The sequence below is a fragment of the Lasioglossum baleicum genome, unplaced genomic scaffold (genome assembly GCF_051020765.1).
Source record: "Lasioglossum baleicum unplaced genomic scaffold, iyLasBale1 scaffold1623, whole genome shotgun sequence".
Lineage (NCBI taxonomy): Eukaryota > Metazoa > Arthropoda > Insecta > Hymenoptera > Halictidae > Lasioglossum > Lasioglossum baleicum.
In genome coordinates this window covers 1,987-19,901 of record NW_027470682.1, presented here as the reverse complement: position 1 = coordinate 19,901, position 17,915 = coordinate 1,987, and the positions used below count along the sequence as shown (strand labels likewise).

Below are 17,915 nucleotides of genomic sequence, written 5' to 3'. Positions count from 1 at the left end.
TCTCGCGAATCCTCCTCCTCCTCCTCCTCCTCCGCCGCCGCCGAACACGGACCCCGTTGGAAATCGGCGCGATCGGTTTCTATTTACCTCGTTTTTCCTCCTCGACGATCCTCGGGCTCGCGAGACTCGGCGATGCCAGCGGTACCCATCGGCCGGGAATTCGAACGCGGAATCGTCTTTGCGTAAACGCGGTCGAGCCTCGAGCACGGCCAGAAGAGAGAGAGAGAGAGAGAGAGAGAGCGAGAGAAAGAGAGGGAGGGAGGCGCGACCGAGCGAGAGGGAAATCGGGAGGCGAAAGAAACGATCGCGCGACGAAGAAGGAGAAAGGAAAAAGGAGAGGGAAAGAGGAAGGGAAGGAGGAGGAAAAGGAGGCTGGAGGTGGGGAGGAAAGGCTACGGTCGCGCGTGCTCCAGCGCGAGATTACCGCTAACAGCCAGCGCCATCCACTTTGCCTCGAACGTTCGTCCGGAAAAAGCCGCCAACAGCGAGAAAAGCGGGAAAGTTCTGCTTCTTCGTCGATCGCTTCCGTCCCAATCGCCGAAGCCACGTTCGCGCGCGTCCCGACCAGAGGAGAAATTGGCCTCGCGCGCGCGCGCGCGAAATCCAAACGAACGGGGGAGAGAGAGAGAGAGAGAGAGAGAGAGAGAGAGATGGAGAGAGATGGAGAGAGGGAGAGAGAGAGGGAGAGGCCGGGTTTGGAGAAGCGACTGGAGGTAAGTGGCACGAGCTGTCGCGTGCAAGCACGCGGCGCCGTGGCGGAACGACAACAACGGAACAGGTGCGTGTGGAACGAGAAGGGCCGGAGAGGAGAGTCGGTATGCGAGCTGGTGTGAGCTCGCGAGCGCGCCGCTTGCCTACCTTGCCGCGTTCGTTGCTTTACGAGTCGGTGCCGATCCAGGGTAACCGCGGTGCAGCGCAGAGAAGAGGAGAAAGAAGGGAAAGGAAAGGGGAAGGGAGAAGGGGAAGGAGCCGGCGAGCTCCTCGATCGCGATCAGCGGGACAAAGCGGACCGCGTCACTGGCGACATCTAGCACCGCGTACTCAGCTGTCAGATGGCTACGCGCCGCCTCGATCCTCTACCGTGCGCGCCACCGTCCCTCTTCCTTTTCCACCTTCCACCTATGCCGCGATCCAACGGGCAAAATCCGCGGTGGTCGTCGCCCGTGGTTCTCGCATCGACCACGACTCGACGGCAACCTCGCGAGTCCGCGTGTCCGTTAGCACGGGGAAGACGCGACGATCGCTCCGATCTCGATTCGCCGTTCCGATCCTCGGTATGCCGGCACTCGGAAACGCGCACGCAAACGCGCACGCAGACGCAGACGCGTCGCGGTACGACGGAGATCGACTTACCGAAGTCGGGGATTTCGTGGAAATATTGCCACGCAGCCGTGACACTCGGCGCGGATTGCGTCGACGAGGCTACTGTCCGTTCACCGCGATAGATCGAGACTTGGTTCAGAGTTGGAAACGGCACTCTCGGGGCACTGTCGAAGCACTCGCGGGGCACTCTCGGGGCACTCGCGAGGCACTGTGTCAGGTCCGTGGCCGCGTAGGAAAGCCGCGGTGCGTCGTAGCAAACGAGAAAGCCTGCGTTCGCCGCGCAAGCTCCACCACCAACTACCCACGATTCCGCGTCAGCTGCTCGCCGCAGCTGCACTAAAGTTCCGTTCCGACTTCCACCACTGTGTATCTCGTTGGAGTGTAACGAGGTTCCGTGGCTGCGTGTCGGACCGAGCCAGCGGCACGGCGGGGAAAGGCGCGATCGTGGAAGGCCGAGAGTGGTGGCTACGGTGGAGGTGGCCGCCGCGGTGCTCCGTGCAGGAGGTGGTTTCGTCGCGGTGGAGGTGGCCACCGCGGTCGAGGTGGAGGTGGCGGTGGCGGAGTAGCAGCGCAGGAAGCTGCAGGAACAACGGCTCGGCAAAGAGGAGAAGGAGGAGGAGGATAGAGAGAGAGTGGGTTCGCTCGAAGAACCGGTGAAGAGAACGGCAGAGGAGAAACTGCGCAAGGTTTCGACGAACGAGAAAGGGAGAATGTTCCAACTCGGTCGGTCGCTCTCTCTCTCTCTCTCTCTCTCTCTCTCTCTCTTCTCTCTGTCGCTCCCCCTCCTCGCACCCCCTTCTTCTCTCTCTGTCTTTCTTCTCGCGTTAGCGGCATGCCGATTCGATTACCCGGCGGTTCGAAAATTTTTGTGCGCCACGCGACGCGATACCGATCGCGTTCTCCTCTCGATATCCGAGACGAGTCCGAGCGTTTCGACGGTTTTCCACCGCGTCCACGGCTACCGAATTGGCGCGAGGAAGACGGGGGCGACGGAAAAGAGGGAAAGAAGGGAGAAACGTTGACCGGTGGGAAGTTTGGGTTTTCCTATCCGCGTCCTATCGACGGTGTTCCACTTCGATAATCCTATCGGGTCTCGCGCGTTCAATAATAATACCGCGTTTTTACGAGATATCCGGTGTCGGAGTATCGAGGATTCCGCGCAAACAGAGCGGTCGCCGGTGGAACCGATCGACCCGCGAGCATTAACCTCGATACCATTAACGAGTTTACGATCGATTCGACCCGATGCGAAAGGATCGCGCTAGGTATGCGTCTTTTCCTTTCTCGTTCCGCCGCTCCGGCCAGACGAAGAGGACCGGTATCGTCGTCGGGGTAACCGGCCACGCGGAGAGAAAGGCCGAGAGCGAGAGAGACGGAGCAAGAGAGAGGACAACGACTACTCCGTTGGCTATTGTACATATCGAAGATGTTTATCGATGGTACTTGGCCTTTCCTCTCCTCCACGCAGACTCTTTCTACCGCTATCCTTGCCGCCGCCGCCGCCGTCTCTCTCTCTCTCTCTCTCTCTCTCTCTCTCCCTCCGTCTCCCTCCGGAGCGCGTCTCGACGATGCGGAGTATTCCGCGAGCGGATGTTCGTAACGAGTACTACCTACCTTGTTAGCTTTGTTCGTGGAAGCGCGCCCTTAGAATGAGTCACCGTAAGAAAACCAGGAGGCGATGCATCGGTGTAAAAGTCGCTTGGTCGCTCGCGACAACCCCGCGATAAATACGAGTTTTTACTATCCCCGCGGCGCGCCGTGTAACCTCGACGCGTGTTCGATCCTACCGACGATCCAGAGACCACCACCGAGCGGATTTTCGTGGCCGCGTCGCGGAAAGAGAAAGGCGATTCCGTCGCGACGGGGGAGAAAAGGAGAAAAGCAGCGTGGAACCGCAACCGCGTTACTCGCTTTTGCTTTCTTTCGCGTAACGAGCGCAAGGTCGCGCGAAAACCTCGCGATCCTCCTCTGGGCCCGGAGCGGGCGTCGAGCGGGCATCGAGCGGGGACCGAAAGTACCGTTGCACCGCGCGCCATATCTCTCCTCTTCCTTAATTCCGCCCCTCCTCCCCCGCCGATCTATTTCCACCGGCAGTCCGGTCGGTTGCGCGTTAATTATATCGTTCGGTTCCTCCTTCCGATCGCGTCGCGCCGCGTGTCTCGCATCCGGCGCGCTCCCGCGCATGCGCCGACGATCCCATCCGATCCGATCCATCGGCCGTCTCCTAGCCTCGCGAGCTTCGTCTACGACGGAGCGTAAACACGCGGCGATCGCGAATTTGTTTGAATTGGCAAAATAAACCCTGGGCCGGGAACGATGAACAGACGCGTGGTCGACGGAGAAACCAGCGACGTACCACCGCGATTCGTAGACACGCGCGGTACGCCACGAGAGAATGCGAATTCCAATGGCGAAATTTATTTTCTCTTCCGATTCTACGACGCGCGACGCGAGCGACGCTATTTTCGGCCGATCGGCCGCGTGCCGTGGCCCTGGCGATCTTTTGCCCGATCGAGCGAGCTACCACCCACCTCGGTGGTCGTGGTCGTGGTCGTCGCCGACCGGGACTCTCGGACAGAGGAAAGGCAGTAAATTTTTGCGAGGGTCGCGGAAGCGAGTCATTAGCGCGAGTCATTCCTGCCTATCTGCTCCGTTCATCTTTCCGGCCCACGTCGCGCAGGTTTTACGATTTTCCTCGGGTCTTGGAAGCCGCTCACGCCTGATTTATGGATCCATTAAGCCGAACGTTGTTTTCTCCGAACCGCGGTCCCGGGACTATGCGGTAACCTGAACGCTCGCGATCCGAATGCTTGGCAAACCGTCGCGTCCGAGACTGGGACTAGCAGCGCGCGAGAAAGAGTTCTAGGAAACGGGTGACTGGCGCGGGAATATCCAGGCCCGAAAGCGAGGCAATAGGTATTTAGGGTAGGAGTGGAAAGGCAAGGTAGCCCTTCGAACTGGTTAGTCGGTTCGACCGCCTCGTTATCCCTCGTTACCGTTCTCACGAACCTTCTTCTCACGGACCGTTCTCGTCGCTTTCGCGTGGAACGCTGTTGCCGCGGCGGGAAATTCGAAAAGCTCGCGTTAGGTTCGGAGCAGGTTCTCGAGGTCGTTGCGTGGCGGTTGCGCTCGCGACGCAATCTCGGCCGCGAAAAAGGAAAAAGGTTGCGGCGTACGGTTCGCGCGTAATCTCGATCGCGTTTCCGGAAACGACCGTATCCTGCTTTAGCCTGGCCGAACGGACCGCGGTGCGCAGTAGGATGCGCGGCGTCGCGGCGCGCCGAAGGGCACGCGATCGCTCGCGCTAGATGCATCGGCGCCGGTGCGGCGAGGTGGGGCGCCGCGGCGGCCACGGGGAGAGAGGTGCAAGACGCCGGAGGAATTCGCCGGTCTCGCTGCGAAGAGGCAGGCTTTATCGTTATATGGTAAGCTAATTAGCGGCGTTCGCAATCAATCGCTTCCGGAGGCGGCAACCACTCGAGGCGACGAGTCGTCCATCCTGCGTCCACCGCTCGCGTAGCACGCGCCAAAACTTCTTTTCCAACGCGCTCGCGGACAAAGCGTCCTAATCGGCCTCGTAACCGACCGTCCATCGAATCGCGTCTCTCCCTCTCTCTCTCTCTCTCCGTCTCGTTTGAAAAGACGGAGAAACGAAAGGGCAATCGGGCGGAAGCGTGGACGCGACGCGAGTCATGGGAGAGAAACGCGATTCCACGCTGCCCGTGACCACTGCGATACGAACCGAACGACCACGGAAAAAGACAGAGAGAGAGAGAGGAGGAGGAGGCGAGTCTATTTGTCGCTCGCTGGCTCATCGAGGATACGGTCTTTCCTCTAACGCGTCGCTTCCGACCGCGAACGTTCGTTCCTCGAAACGGCCTCGAACAAAAGCTCGGTTATCGCGGACGAGACGCGTGGCGACGCGTGGCGGCGACACCTCGGTTTTACGGCATTTCGCCTGGATTATCGCGAACCCCTGGCCGGAGCGCGCGCGAGCCGAACAAAGCGCGCACTGTCCTCCGATCCGATCGGAAACCTTCCCTTCCGTTAATCGACCAGTCGGAAAAGCAGAATCACGGCGCCAGAACGAACGAACGATCGAGCAACGCGTTCCGGTTTCCTTCGAGGATCGTTCGAGGATCGTTCGGCAAAGGCTTACCGTGTACCCCGCGAAGAAACGAAGGAGGATAAAGGAGGATCGGAGGTGGTTAAGCCGAGGCGAGATCGTTCCCGTCGTCGCCAGGCTCCATCTCCGCGATGTCGCACTCGCGGTTCCCCGTCAGCCGCTCGATCGCCTGAACCAAGCGCGTCTTCAGCTTCGTCAGCTGCTTGCTGCTCGTCACCGGAGTCAGGGTGTTCCACGTGGACGATCTCGACTCGGACACCGCACCGGTCTTCCTCGAAAAGTACTCGAGCAAGTTGGCCAGTCCGGCGTCCGCGATCTCTTCCCAGTCCTGCGTCACGATCTCCGATGAACCACCATCCCCGCCGAGGCGAGAGAGAGAGAGAGGAGAGAGATAGAGCGCTTACGAATCGGTCGGCGGGGCGCGGCTGGAATCCGATCGCTGCCCTTAACGCCGCGCACTTCTCCTCGGACACGGTGGCGCGCAGCAACACCAGCGACAACTCCACGCTGCATCTCAGTCGGTGGCCGGTTCGCTCTCGTTCCTGCGTTCCACGACACGTCCACATTTAGGCCATTGGCAACGCGTGCCGAGATCGCGGGAAACTCACCGCTCGCGCGTTCGCGAGGTCCTCGAGCAACGCGAAGATCGCCGCGTAGGTGGAGTCGAAGAGGAACGGCAGCTCGGTGTCGGCCAGAGATCGCTCGTTCCTTCCTCTCACCGCTCGCAGCATCTTCCTCTCGATGTTCCTCAGCTGGCTGGTCAACAGTCCGATCTCCTCCTGTCCCCGAGAACCAAACGAACGAGAATTTCTCGGACTCTCGGTCCAACGAAAAACCCCTTTCGCGCGTACCGTTATCCTCTCGATCTCTCGTCGAACGCGAAAATGATCGTCTATCCGTTGATGCATCGATCTCAGGTGGCTCTGTCCGATACCGGTCGCCAGACTACCCTCCTCGTTCTTCGCCGTCAACCTCTCGATCAGCCGATGCAGCACCAACACCGAGGCTAAATCGTGGTTGGACTGGACGCGATAGCGGTTGCTGGCATTGCCGGAAACCACGGTGACCGTTTGCCCGGACACCACGTGCCGCAGTCCCAGCGCGTTCCACCCTTGCCTCTGGCATTGATCCGCGCTGAACTCTGAGGACAACGACTGGCGTTAACCCTCGCGTTAAACGCTCGGCGCGTCGAACCAATTTCTCAAGCGGTGCAATTTTCACGGACGAGAGGCGAAATTCGAGACGCCCCGAGTGTTTACCGGGAAACAGGTGGGCGAACGCCAGCAGAGGAGCGTTGCTCTTCAGCACGGTTACGAACGAGGCCGCGTTCTCGGCCGAGCAGCTCCTCAGCATCGTCTTGAGCGGTAATTGGCTGCTTCTCCTCAGCGCTCGCAGCACCCCGGCGTCCGTTCTGTAAGTCACCGTGACGCTAACCTCCGAAGAGATCGCCGGCCAATCCCCGTCCACGTACACCTCCGTCTTGGCCACGTGTCGCTCGCCTGTGAATCACGAAACATGGGAAAAGCGCCGAGACGGCGACGCGGTTCGCTTACAGAGATTCGGAAGGACGTGGAAATCCTCGGTGGCTACCAGCGGTTTGCAAACGTCCACGCAGACCTGGACGTCCCGAAGGATCGCGTAGGAGGACAGGTCTATCGAGACGACGCAGAGCTCGCTGGACGATTCCGCGTGCAGCGACGCGCTCACCGACACTATCAGCTCCGCGTCCACTCCGGCCTCGTTGGTCCGATCGCCTGCGGATCAGTCCAGACCCGTCGTTCCGCCGATCGCCAACGAGATCGCCTTTCCTCACCTTCGCAATCTTTGGAATCGTTGCGCCTGGCGGAGGCGGCTCGCAACTCGGCCAGCCGACGATCCGCGTCCGCGTAATCGTAGCCGCGCGGGTGAAGGGGCGGCGCGACGAAGAGGCTCGGTTCGGTACCCAGGTAGCAGGCCTCCAGGCGGCCGTCCCCCGATAACACCACGATCGCGCCTTGCAAGTGCTGCGGAAGAAGAAAGAGAAAAGAAGCACGGAGCGAGACGGTTGCTCGGAATCTCGCTAACGCGCTCTCGGTTATCGGTGCCAATTAACCGAGCCAGTCGACGGACGCGAACACGCGCCACGAGCCTCTCCCGTCTTCCGGAAAGTCGACGCGACCACGATAACCGGCAGATAAGCTCTTCCTCCTCGACCGCTTCCCGTCCCTTCCATTTCCTTCCACTCGCCGCTCTCCGCTCACCTGCAGCTGAACTCGGGCCACGGTGACCGGTGGAAAAGGTAGCTGCGCCGACCATTTCACCGTGCTGCCCTCGTAAATCACCAGAGTGCTCGTGTCCGCGATCACCGGTACCATCAGCTTCCCGTCCGGTTCTGAAATCACCGCGTCGCGTGGTCTCTCCTCCTTCCTCCTCTATCCTCCGCTACTCACCGATCACGTAAGGTCGAAAGCAGAGCGGCCTGTACTCTAGTTTCTTCGCGTACTTTACCGACGCGCAATTGTCCTTTAGGCAGAACAGATGTCTCTCGCCGAGCACCACGATTCCCACCTCGAAGCTGCTCAGGGTCACAGCCTCGATGGCTAGCACCGCTTCCCCGATGTTGTACGTCCAATCCGGCTCCAAACTTTTCCCCGCCTCCTCCGCCGCTTCTTCTTCCTTCTTTCTCGACCATTCCGCCATGCTCTGGTACCTAAGCAACTCTCTCTCTCTCTCTCTCTCCCCCGGGACGATTGGAACGCGAGCAAAGGGAAGGAACGTACCTGTGACACTCGAGAAACCAGGAGGAGCTGGCCGTGACGAACAGATCGTTCCGTGGACGTAGACCATCGGCTCGGCCAGTAACCGATTCTTCGGCAGCTGGCTGAACGCGAACATCTCTTGCTCGTAGAAGAGAAACGTCCCGTCCAGGCATTGCACGCAGAGAAAGTCTCTGCCGCGGACGCCGCCGAACGGCCCGGTGGTCAGCGACGCCGGGAACTTTGGCAGCTGATGCTCGTAAGCCATCTTCAGCTCGCATCGATCCCCTGCCGACCGATCTATCGTCCACAGTGCGTCCGCGTTGCGAAACGCGCGAGAAAGACAGAGTTAGAGAGCAAACCGTATTCGGTGGATTCGTCGACCAGAGCCACGTTGTAAACCAGCAACTTGGAACCCGTCAACACCGCCAAGCGTACATCCTGCGATCCTCTGCAATCGAATTTCGGTTAATCCTCGTCGCGAGCGCGCCGCTAGCTCCGATCGACACTCACGAGACGAACTTCCCTGCCTTCATGTCCACGATGCAATCGTCCAGCCGAGTCTCGATCATCAGGTCCGTGGACTTGTAGTTGGTCGGGGATTTCGTTTCGTCCACCCACTGCGAGCTCGGGCTGTACATCCTCAGGTAACCTTCGTGACTTCCCACTACCAGGATGTCTTTCCTCTGGTTTCCGAAGAACGGAGCTACCAGCAAGCTGTGTCTGTCGAAGCTCTCGTTCGCTCCGCACCTCGTTCGCCACCATTCCTTCGTTTTGAACAACGACATCGCGGACACCGAACCGCTCGTTTGGAAATTAAGGCAAACGCTTGGCTACCTCGCGGCCGCTTACCTTCCCGTTCGCCCCTTTCGGTTTACCCTTTCGTTGCCATGGAGTCGCTGTTTCAAAACAGACGCGCTCGAGACGCCGCGTCGTTACGTAATTTACGTCGCGTAAGCCGTGTGGCGAAACGTTCTTTCGACGACCGATCGATGGATAGTTGCCGAGTCGACACGGATACGCGGTTCGACTCGCCTTTCGTAATCCGTCTTGCCTAGCCTTGACCATCCCATCCGATCGAATTTCCCGCCGCGGCTGCGTTAGTTGCCCGCGCGGCCGACAGGCGGCGAAACCGTCCAGCGCCGCGCTCCAACGCGCATCGACGGTGGCGCTCCGCGCAACTCCCAAACCTTCTCTCCTCCGTCGTTCCTTCTTCTGCCTCCGTTCCGTTCGAGTTTACGGAAATACAGAGGATCACCGCGGACTCGAGCGAATCCAGGCGATATGGAACCCCCGGACGTTTATCACAGCAAAACCGAGTACGTGGAAACGGTAGGTGAAACGAGATAACTAGCTGCTACACGCCTAACCTCTTTTTCACGATTTTCACGGTTTTGACGTTTCAGGCGTCCGGGAACAAGGTAAGCAGACACACCATTCTCTGCGGCTCGCAGAATATCGTGCTACACGGGAAGGTGATCGTGCAGTCGGATGCCATTATCAGAGGCGATTTGGCGAACGTTAGGACGGGACGTTATTGCATTATCAGCAAGAACGCCATCATAAGACCGCCGTTCAAAAAATTCAGCAGAGGGTTGGTAATTACCGGTTAACGAATCTTTTCCGCGAAATTTTGCTGGTCGTCGACACCGATTTCCCCGTCGTACCACACACGTTTCATCGTTTCGTTTCTTCAGCGTTGCCTTCTTCCCTCTGACGATGGGAGACCACGTATTCGTAGGGGAACGAGCGGTGGTTAACGCAGCTATCGTCAGTTCTTACATATACATAGGAAAAAACGCAGTAATCGTACGTATACCGTCTGTATTTTTACGCGCGTTTGCACAAACTATGCGTGTACAGTATAGGATAGAGTGGTACAGAGTGATAAGAATTGCTCCTGTTCGACTATACAGGGAAGGAGGTGCGTGCTGAAAGACTGTTGTTACATCGAGGATGGAGCGGTGGTTCCGCCGGAGACCATAGTTCCCTCGTTTACACGATTCGCCGGCAACCCTGCCAAGTGCGTCGAAGATTTGCCCGAGTGCACGCTCGACCTCATGCTAGAATTTACCAAGAATTACTATCAACACTTTTTACTGTACCGAACTTAACGCGTTTACGCGTACGCTATAAACAGACGCAGGGAGAGAGAGAGAGAGAGAGAGAGAGAGAGAGAAAATGAAAAGAATTGTACAGCAAACTCGTACGTTTTCATTCTAACGGTCCGCGTGCACCGTTCGAGAAGAATCTACCCCCGCGAGGAATCCGGGTGGACGCAGCTCGGTTCGCAACGCAAGGACAGCTCGGCCGATCGATTCCCTGTTCCTGTGCCAGACGAGCTCCGTCCCGAGCACCGCCAGGCTGAGCAACGTCCCGTAACACATGGCCGCTATCGCGAAGTAGCACTCGGTGAGTCCTATCCTGACGAAGCTCGTCTGTCCATGACAACTCGGCTTGTTCGCGTACAGTCGGCTGTCCTCGCGATACCTCAGACCAGTCTCGTGCAACAAAAGCGCCCTGCGAACGGCCCTGTCTTTCATCCTCCTGCTATCCCCTTCGATCCTACCTACTCACGCGTTCTTGATAATCTCGAGGTACGGCGACCGAGCTCGGATCGTCATCAGAGGGTATCGCATGTACAACATGTCCATCTCCATGATTCCGCACTTTTCCTCCTCGAGAAAGGTTTTCTGCATTATCTCGTACATGCTGCCCGTCTCCCCGTGAAACGCGAATAATTCGCTCTTCAGGCGTCGAACCCCTTCCTCCATCGACATCCACGTCCACGAGTCGTTGTGACCTTTCGGCTCGATCTTCTGGTCCACTATGGCTCTCCGTATCGGATCTCGAAAGTTCTGCGCGTAACGCCGCGTCGGCCGTGAATCGATTCAGGGATTTTTCTGCGATGGAAAGCGGCTGGTTCGTACCTGGAAGTAATGCCTGTTGTAGACGGTGTCCTGGACTCCCAACTTTAGCGGGCTGTGCAACAGATCGGCCAGAGTCTGGATGGAATCGGTGGTCGATTGGAGCAGAGCGACGATGTTGGCGGTGTAAGAGGCGTAGAGATTAAGTATGACTATCAACAGCATCAAGGTAACGATCCGCGGAGGAACCCGGAACGGTTCGTAGGAGTAGCCTGTAAATTCGCGGGGAATTAGCGGCGGGTAGCGAGAGGGAAGGGCGGGGGAGGGGCTTATACCCTGTTGCGCGATAGCGCCTAGCACCACCATGAAATTGTCGCTGAGCGTCTGCTCGACCGGATGAAATTGCTGCCAATAGGCGCCGGTGCTGGCGGAGGCGCCTCTGCGGAATTCCCACTTGGCGGAAAAGTAGAGCATGCCGAGTACCAGCAGCAGAAACACCCCGATCGCTATCCAGACGGATCGTTGGAAGGGTAACGCGAAGATGTTGCTGACGGTGGACAGCAGAGGCTTGCGAAACACGAATTTCACGCTGCGAGGAAAAAAAAGAATCGTTCTCCGCGTGTGGATATAATCGGACGACGCGACGCACCGCGTCACTTACTAGGTATAGGTGTAAAGCTGGACGTAATCGACCACGCCGATGCGCTCCAGAGTCAAAAAGGTGCCGGTGCTGCCGATGTCGGCCTCTCCGCGGTGCAGCATGCCTATCATGCCGCTCCACGTGCCGTTTTTGCTTCGGTATCCCCAGGTCTCGGTCGGGATAAAGCTCGCGCTAAACGGAGACAGAGAGAAACGAGAGAAGGACGGTGGTGGCGTCGCGACGGAGGAGAGGCAGCACTCGATGGTACGGAGGAGAGAGACGGGAGAGACTCACGTTGCGTTCATTCGGTCGACTATGTGCACTACCCAAGGATAATTGACCTTCGAAACTGGATCTATATGCTTATTTTCGTAATCGGTTAAGTGGTTGATCGTATCGGGATCGGTAATCTATGGGAAGGGAAACGCGAGGGTGATTTATTAGGCGACGATCGTCTACCGCGGCTGTGAATTTTCCATTCCGCTGGCGTACGAGCGTTCGATACGCTCTCGGAGAGGCGCGCGCGCTCCTCTCTCTCTGCTCCTCCTCTCGCTTGGTCTACACGGACCGAGAAAGACCAGCGATCCGCCTATTATCCCGTTTCGGTATCTTATCGACGCGCTCGCGACTTTTCTCCGCGAATTAGCGGACGTTATCGAGACGTCGCCGGAGATGGATGAATCGGTAATTAGGCGATCGGAGATTAAAGCGATCGGCTCGTACGCCGGTGGATCATCGGCGGCTAGAGATACCACGATGGAGGATTTGACGGGAGTCTGTCGAAGATTGCGCCGTCGCCGCGACGCGGGGTGAAAATTCGCGATTCGAATGCCAAGGCCGGCGGTCCAGTTTCCCCGATCCTCCTCTATCAGCTCTCCGGACCAGCCGATCCTGTAGACGGAGGTTATCCTGACAAAGTCTCCCGCCGCGTCCAGTCCACTCGCGAGGATCACCTCGCTGTCCGGGTAGACGGCCATGCGTTCGAAGGCGTGGTTGGCCAAGGATCGGTTTCCAAGCAGAAGCCACCTGATCGGTGCGGCGAACATGCCGGACGCGTTCGCCTGCCAACAGCCCATCGATCCGATCCGATCAGACGGAATAGGTATTCGGACGCGTGCCATTGTATAACGAGGCTGGTGACGCACCGATCGCAAAAGCGGAATCGCGTAATCGCAGTGGAGATCCAACACGTACAAGACTCGATGCTCCCAGGTGTCGCGCGCTGGTCGTTCGAATCGCTCGAGGCGATGGTGAATCTCGTGTGCCAGGCGTTTGCTGGACATCGCGGTGGAGAGGCGAACCGCGCGGTCTGCGAAAAAGCCGACATCTCGGCGGAGATCCCGGTGGAACGGACAGAGATGCAACGACAGCCTGACCGGTGGAAAGAGCGGTCCGATCGCGTCGTCCAGCAGCTGGACCATCGCCGAGTCCGAGAGCTCCGCCGAGGCGACGACGATCCCCGCGGCGAGAAGAAGGAGACGACCACCGAGGTGGAGAAGCATCGCGGACGCGGGCCGTTTGGAGGGTGACGCTTGTGCGAAGCGTCGCCGAGGAGAGGCTTGAATTATCGATAGGAGGGAGGATCGGCGGCTGGGAAAATAACACGGCGAACTAGGCGTTATCGATTCCGCTATTACCCGATACACCGCGATTGCGGCTCGCAGGATAATTCGCGTAAACCGAGTAGCAGAGCGGAAGAATAGCTGCTCGTCTGTCGGATCGATAAATCGGGCGGGCAGGTAGACGCGCGGTGTATCGATAAGAAGGCGATGGATGATTTAGTTAGGATGTCTGCAGAGCGGCGAAACGAGGCGATAATCGTTGCGAAATACCGGCGTGTTGGACGGGAAGGAGAGGAAAAGAGAGGAAAAGAGCGGAAAAGGGAGGTTGCGGCGGGTCGGGGAAAGCCGACCTTGCTCGGGTGCGCCGGGGCATCGGTGTGTCGCGTGACGAGTCGGTGATCGACACGTGCGCCGAGCCCACCGGCTCCACGATATCAGCCAGGCTGCTCGTTCGTCCGTTCGCGGAGGTGGGTTGCACGCGGCAAACCGAACGCGCCGAAATCCCTCCAGACGATCAGCCACGCGTGTTCGGGATTACCTGGAATTTACGCGAAGAAAGCTCGCTCGCGTCGCCACCTTCCCCTTGCTCTCTTTCTCTCGCCTCCCTCCACCGTTCCTCCGCCTTTCCCTTCCGCCTTCTCTCCTCACCCGTGTCGCCAAACCGACCAACGGTATTAATTCCTTGATCCCTCATCTTTCTCTCCGTCTCGACTGGTTTCGCCGAATCTAACGACGACGACGACCACGACGACGACGACGACGACGACGACGAGGTCGAGGCGAACTAGCAAACACCGCGAGAATCGTTGATTTCCATCAACGTCGAGGTCTCGTTAAGCGAGACTGTTCGTGCTCGGAATAAGTCATAGGATCGCGCTGGATGACGCATAAACCAACTACCGATTCGTCATTCGCTCGGACGAGTTCACCGTATCGACTCGTCTTCTATTTGCAGGGTAATCGCGCGGATGGTCCTCCGGTTCTCTCGCCGTGTGGTCCTTCGGTGGTCTCGCGCCGCCGCGTGGGGGGAGCCGAGGACGGAGAGCAGCGCGAGGCGCGAAAAAGGCGGGGGTTAGGCGGCAGAAGATAAACAGAGGATAGCTGGAGGAAAAAAAAAAGGCAAAAACTCGAAAGCCCGCGACAACGGCGAAATTCTTCGATTTCCCGCGAGCAACCGATTCGGGAGAAGCGATATCGCCGCGCGGGGGAGGTGGTTGTGAAACGGTGGGGTTCGAATCGCGTGTTCTAATTGGTCGCCGTCCACTAGGTGTTCGCGGCTAAGTGTCGCGAGTTCGGCACGGTTCCCAACAGTAGCAGCAGCGAGACCGGCGGCGCGTCAGCCTTCGCCACCGCTCCGCTTCCCTTCGCTCCGTCCACCGGCGCAGAGACACCTCTCGTCTCTCTTCGACGTCGCGCGAAACCAGATCGAAACGAGATCGAGCTAGAGTTCTCCGTGAACCATGTCGACCAACGGCCTCCCCGTAGACCGCAAGTCCGAGGCCAAGAGGCCCGCCGAGGTGTTCCAGAACCAAGTCCCACCACCGACCGGTGAGTCTCTATCTCCTCTTTCTCCTCTTTCTCCTCTTTCTCCTCTTTCTCCTCTTCCTCGACGCCGTCGCCGTCGCCGACGTCGCTTCCGAGCTTGTCCGGGTCCGCGGTGGCACGCTGGAGAAACTCGAGACACGGACGATCGCGTTCGCTTTACGTAACGAGAAACGCCGTATTTGCATAACCATTGCCGCTCTCTATTATCTGGATTTGAAAATCTAGCCAAGGAATCGAAGAGGCAAGGTCACCACCGTGCGCCGTCCTCCCGACGGCCGACGCTCGGGTGAACGGTTCGTCGCGTACCCTCTTCTTCTCTTCCGCGTCCTTTCCACCTCGCGAGCCCTCCTCTCCGTCTAACCCTACATTTTTCCACCTCGTCCTCCGCGCTTTTCTCGGCCGCGACCAACGCCGTGAAACACGGGGTAGAGGAGAAATTCCAGAGATAATGATACCGCGCGAGAGTCCTCGAATCCACATCCGAGCGTTATCTCGCGCGATCACCTTGATTCGTTAAGACTCGAATGCGTCGCATCGCGCAGTCTCGCGACGCTCCGAATCATTCCCAGCGCCTTTGCTCGTCGCCCTTTTCCCTTCTCCCACACGCTCCACACGGTCAACTTTTCGTTTCCTTTCCTTTCGCTTCGCTTCGCTGGTTCTTCCGCGAATCGGAAAAACTTTCGCGATAGGAGAATCGCGCGGAGAGTTGCTTACCCAGAAGTATCCACAGGCGCAAACGTCGTTCCTCGTCTTTTCCAATTGCCATTTATCTCCGTGATGAACCGTAAAACTCTCGCGACGATCGAGAGACGCTGGAGAGGCGTCTATCTTATCGAGCTTTTTCCTCTTGCTTCACTCGTGCCGAGACACGTGCAACACGTTCGACACGGCTGTTTCGCCATAGACGGATTTCACCGATACTCGCGGCCGAAACAGATAACGATCCCTACAGTCCGAAACTCTTTTCCTCCTCGAGCGTGTAGCGCGCGCGCGCGTCTGATCTTTATCCTCGCGAAGAAGACGCTGCCGAGCGCGTTCGAATCGCTGGGAGATAAGAAAAACCGGACCGAAGGTGCACCGCGTCCGGTAACTCGTACGATTAACCGTCTGAAAAAGTATGGCCGTGACGCGCGTGTAGGTGCTCCATAAATATGCATCGAAACCGTTCATTTTTTTTCTTTTTTTTTTTTTTTTTTTCGTTTTCCTATTTTTCCACTCGTCCGATCGGCCTTGCTCGCGACCTCGCCTTCCCTCGTTCTCACCCTTCTTCTCTCGCCAGCTTCTCGAGGGTCTCTCGACGGCCGCGCGATCCGGCGAGCGACGATCCAGCGGCGATCGCGCAGGAAAGCAGGAAGCGGGGCAATTTCTTTCTCCGTTCCGACAAAAGTGCTGCGAGAACGTAGAGAGTAGTAGGCGGAACGGGCAGTGGTTTCGACACGGTCGCTCCCACGTCCAGCACTCCTGAATAATACATTACGCGACGCGTACGCGCTCTCCTCTGTAATCGTCGTGTTTTCTCGCAGCCAGCGGACAAAGCACGCGCGGCCAATGATAAACAGGCAACCAGGCGGAAACAATTGATCGGTAGAGCGCGAATCGCCGCGGAATTCCAACGACTCGCGTGGTCCGATCGATCCTGCCTTTTCCTCTTAGCCGCCGCGAATCCTCTCGCGGAATGGGCGCGGAATAGGCGCGGAATAGGCGCGGAAGAGCCGCGGAATGGTGGCGACGGCGCCGTCGTACGGTTACGCCTTGGCGTGTCCATTCTCTCGAGCGTGACACCGCAGCGGTCGCCTCTAAAACACGAAAGTAGAAACTTTCGAACGAGCAAACGGCCGTTACGAGTCCGTCGCCGCGCGCCCCGCCTGCCCCCCGTCACGTTTCTCCATTCCGAAACCGTTCCGATACGACGATCCGTCTTCGTCCAGAAACCGACGAACCCGCGCGTCTCGGAAAACACGCGAAAACCGTGTAGTACACCTTGACACGAATCGTTGGAAAGTTCAAAGAAAGGAAAGGAAGGCATCGCCGGCGCTGGCCGGTTCCAACGCACCGCCGACTCTCGCCATTTTCGCGCTGCCAACCTGTTACTTTCAATTTCGAGTTCCGCCGAAAGCTTCCGGCCACGCGGTTATGCTCGCGCGTTTGCTTCTTCTTTCGTTATTCGCCCGAGGCGGACGTTATTTTCCACTTTGCCAAGTGAATAATGGCGTTTAGAGAAACGTTTCCTGTTGACACGCACACGCGTGCGCGTACACGCGATATCGAGTCGAGGTGACCGGTTCGTGCGGTGCAACGAGGTCGCGCCTCGGCAAAGAATCTCTCGCCTAAATAAATCTTCCTCGGGCATCGATCTAAGCGCCAAACACCCTCTCCTCTCCTCTCCTCTCCTCCGCCAAGCTCCGTCCGACGAGCCGAGGAAAAATTCCTCGTCGGTAAACACGCGGCCACTTACCGGCCGAGAGACCGCGATCGATCACCGATCGGTCGGTCCCGCTTTGACCAGTGGTCGGTAACCGAGCGTGTTACGCAACCGCTCCATTACCCTCCATTACCCTCCATTACTCGAAACGTCTCGCGACACGCGAGAGGAAAACTACGAGAGTCCGATCCTCGAGCGAATTGCCGGAATAATCGCTCGTATCCGCGTGGTTAGCGCGCGGATACGCCTGTCGTCGCGGTTCGCGCGCACGTGCGCGTTACGACGATTTTTGGCACGCGATATCCGCGATTCTATCAATAGCGAGGCGCCTATCTTTATTTTCGTACGCGATTTTGGCGGCGCGGTTAATACGAACTTTTAAACCTTCCAGACCTTCTCGAATATCCCTCCCTCCTGGCGTTACGAATTTCCGGCGAACGCGCGGAGGACCGATCGCCGATATCGGCTGCTATTCTCCGCTGACTCACGATGAAACGCGACATTTTTATCCAGCCATTCGCGATATTACGCTGCGAGACGTTTGTCCCGGCAAATAGGATATACCGGAGCGACCTTGCGGTTAATCGGCCAACCGATGCTTCGTTAAACACGCGAAACGCGAGTATATCTCGACGATGTGACTCATCGGGATTCAAAGGAAATTCGGCCGCGCGATAACTGCTACGCGACGAAAG

General features: G+C 58.1%; 3 protein-coding genes across 3 annotated transcripts; 1 reads left to right on the top strand and 2 right to left on the bottom strand.

Annotated features, from left to right (window-relative positions):
• Positions 1–5,531: 5,531 nt before the first annotated feature.
• On the bottom strand, positions 5,532–8,972 carry LOC143220810 (protein PTHB1-like). Its single transcript, XM_076446396.1, is given in 13 exon segments — positions 5,532–5,777; positions 5,854–5,991; positions 6,058–6,228; positions 6,301–6,590; positions 6,709–6,948; positions 7,003–7,203; positions 7,245–7,452; positions 7,690–7,820; positions 7,879–8,138; positions 8,209–8,263; positions 8,266–8,472; positions 8,547–8,635; positions 8,698–8,972. Coding segments are annotated over 13 exon segments (2,511 nt in total).
• Positions 8,973–9,468: 496 nt separating this feature from the next.
• LOC143220809 (dynactin subunit 5-like) lies at positions 9,469–10,298 on the top strand. The gene is made up of 4 exons (XM_076446395.1): positions 9,469–9,516; positions 9,591–9,778; positions 9,882–9,993; positions 10,101–10,298. Exons 1-4 carry the CDS (start codon positions 9,469–9,471, stop codon positions 10,296–10,298), a joined length of 546 nt encoding a protein of 181 aa, XP_076302510.1.
• A 105-nt stretch (positions 10,299–10,403) lies between these two features.
• On the bottom strand, positions 10,404–13,193 carry LOC143220808 (ionotropic receptor 75a-like). The gene is made up of 8 exons (XM_076446394.1): positions 12,837–13,193; positions 12,444–12,752; positions 11,986–12,101; positions 11,713–11,883; positions 11,387–11,640; positions 11,115–11,323; positions 10,762–11,042; positions 10,404–10,704 (listed from the first exon to the last, which is right to left on the bottom strand). The coding sequence occupies exons 1-8, from the start codon at positions 13,191–13,193 to the stop codon at positions 10,404–10,406; spliced, it is 1,998 nt and encodes a 665-aa protein (XP_076302509.1).
• Between the last annotated feature and the right edge of the window lie 4,722 nt (positions 13,194–17,915).

What these genes read in the sequence shown, in the direction of transcription:
- LOC143220809 (XM_076446395.1), top strand. Translation starts at nt 9,469, where the DNA reads ATGGAACCCCCGGACGTTTATCACAGCAAAACCGAGTACGTGGAAACG. An exon ending in TTCAAAAAATTCAGCAGAGG is followed by an intron (nt 9,779 to 9,881) that starts GTTGGTAATTAC and finishes TCGTTTCTTCAG; the next exon opens with CGTTGCCTTCTTCCCTCTGA. An exon ending in TAGGAAAAAACGCAGTAATC is followed by an intron (nt 9,994 to 10,100) that starts GTACGTATACCG and finishes TCGACTATACAG; the next exon opens with GGAAGGAGGTGCGTGCTGAA.
- LOC143220808 (XM_076446394.1), bottom strand. Translation starts at nt 13,193, where the DNA reads ATGCTTCTCCACCTCGGTGGTCGTCTCCTTCTTCTCGCCGCGGGGATC. An exon ending in CGATTCCGCTTTTGCGATCG is followed by an intron (nt 12,753 to 12,836) that starts GTGCGTCACCAG and finishes GGCTGTTGGCAG; the next exon opens with GCGAACGCGTCCGGCATGTT. An exon ending in CTCGAGATTATCAAGAACGC is followed by an intron (nt 10,705 to 10,761) that starts GTGAGTAGGTAG and finishes GGCCGTTCGCAG; the next exon opens with GGCGCTTTTGTTGCACGAGA.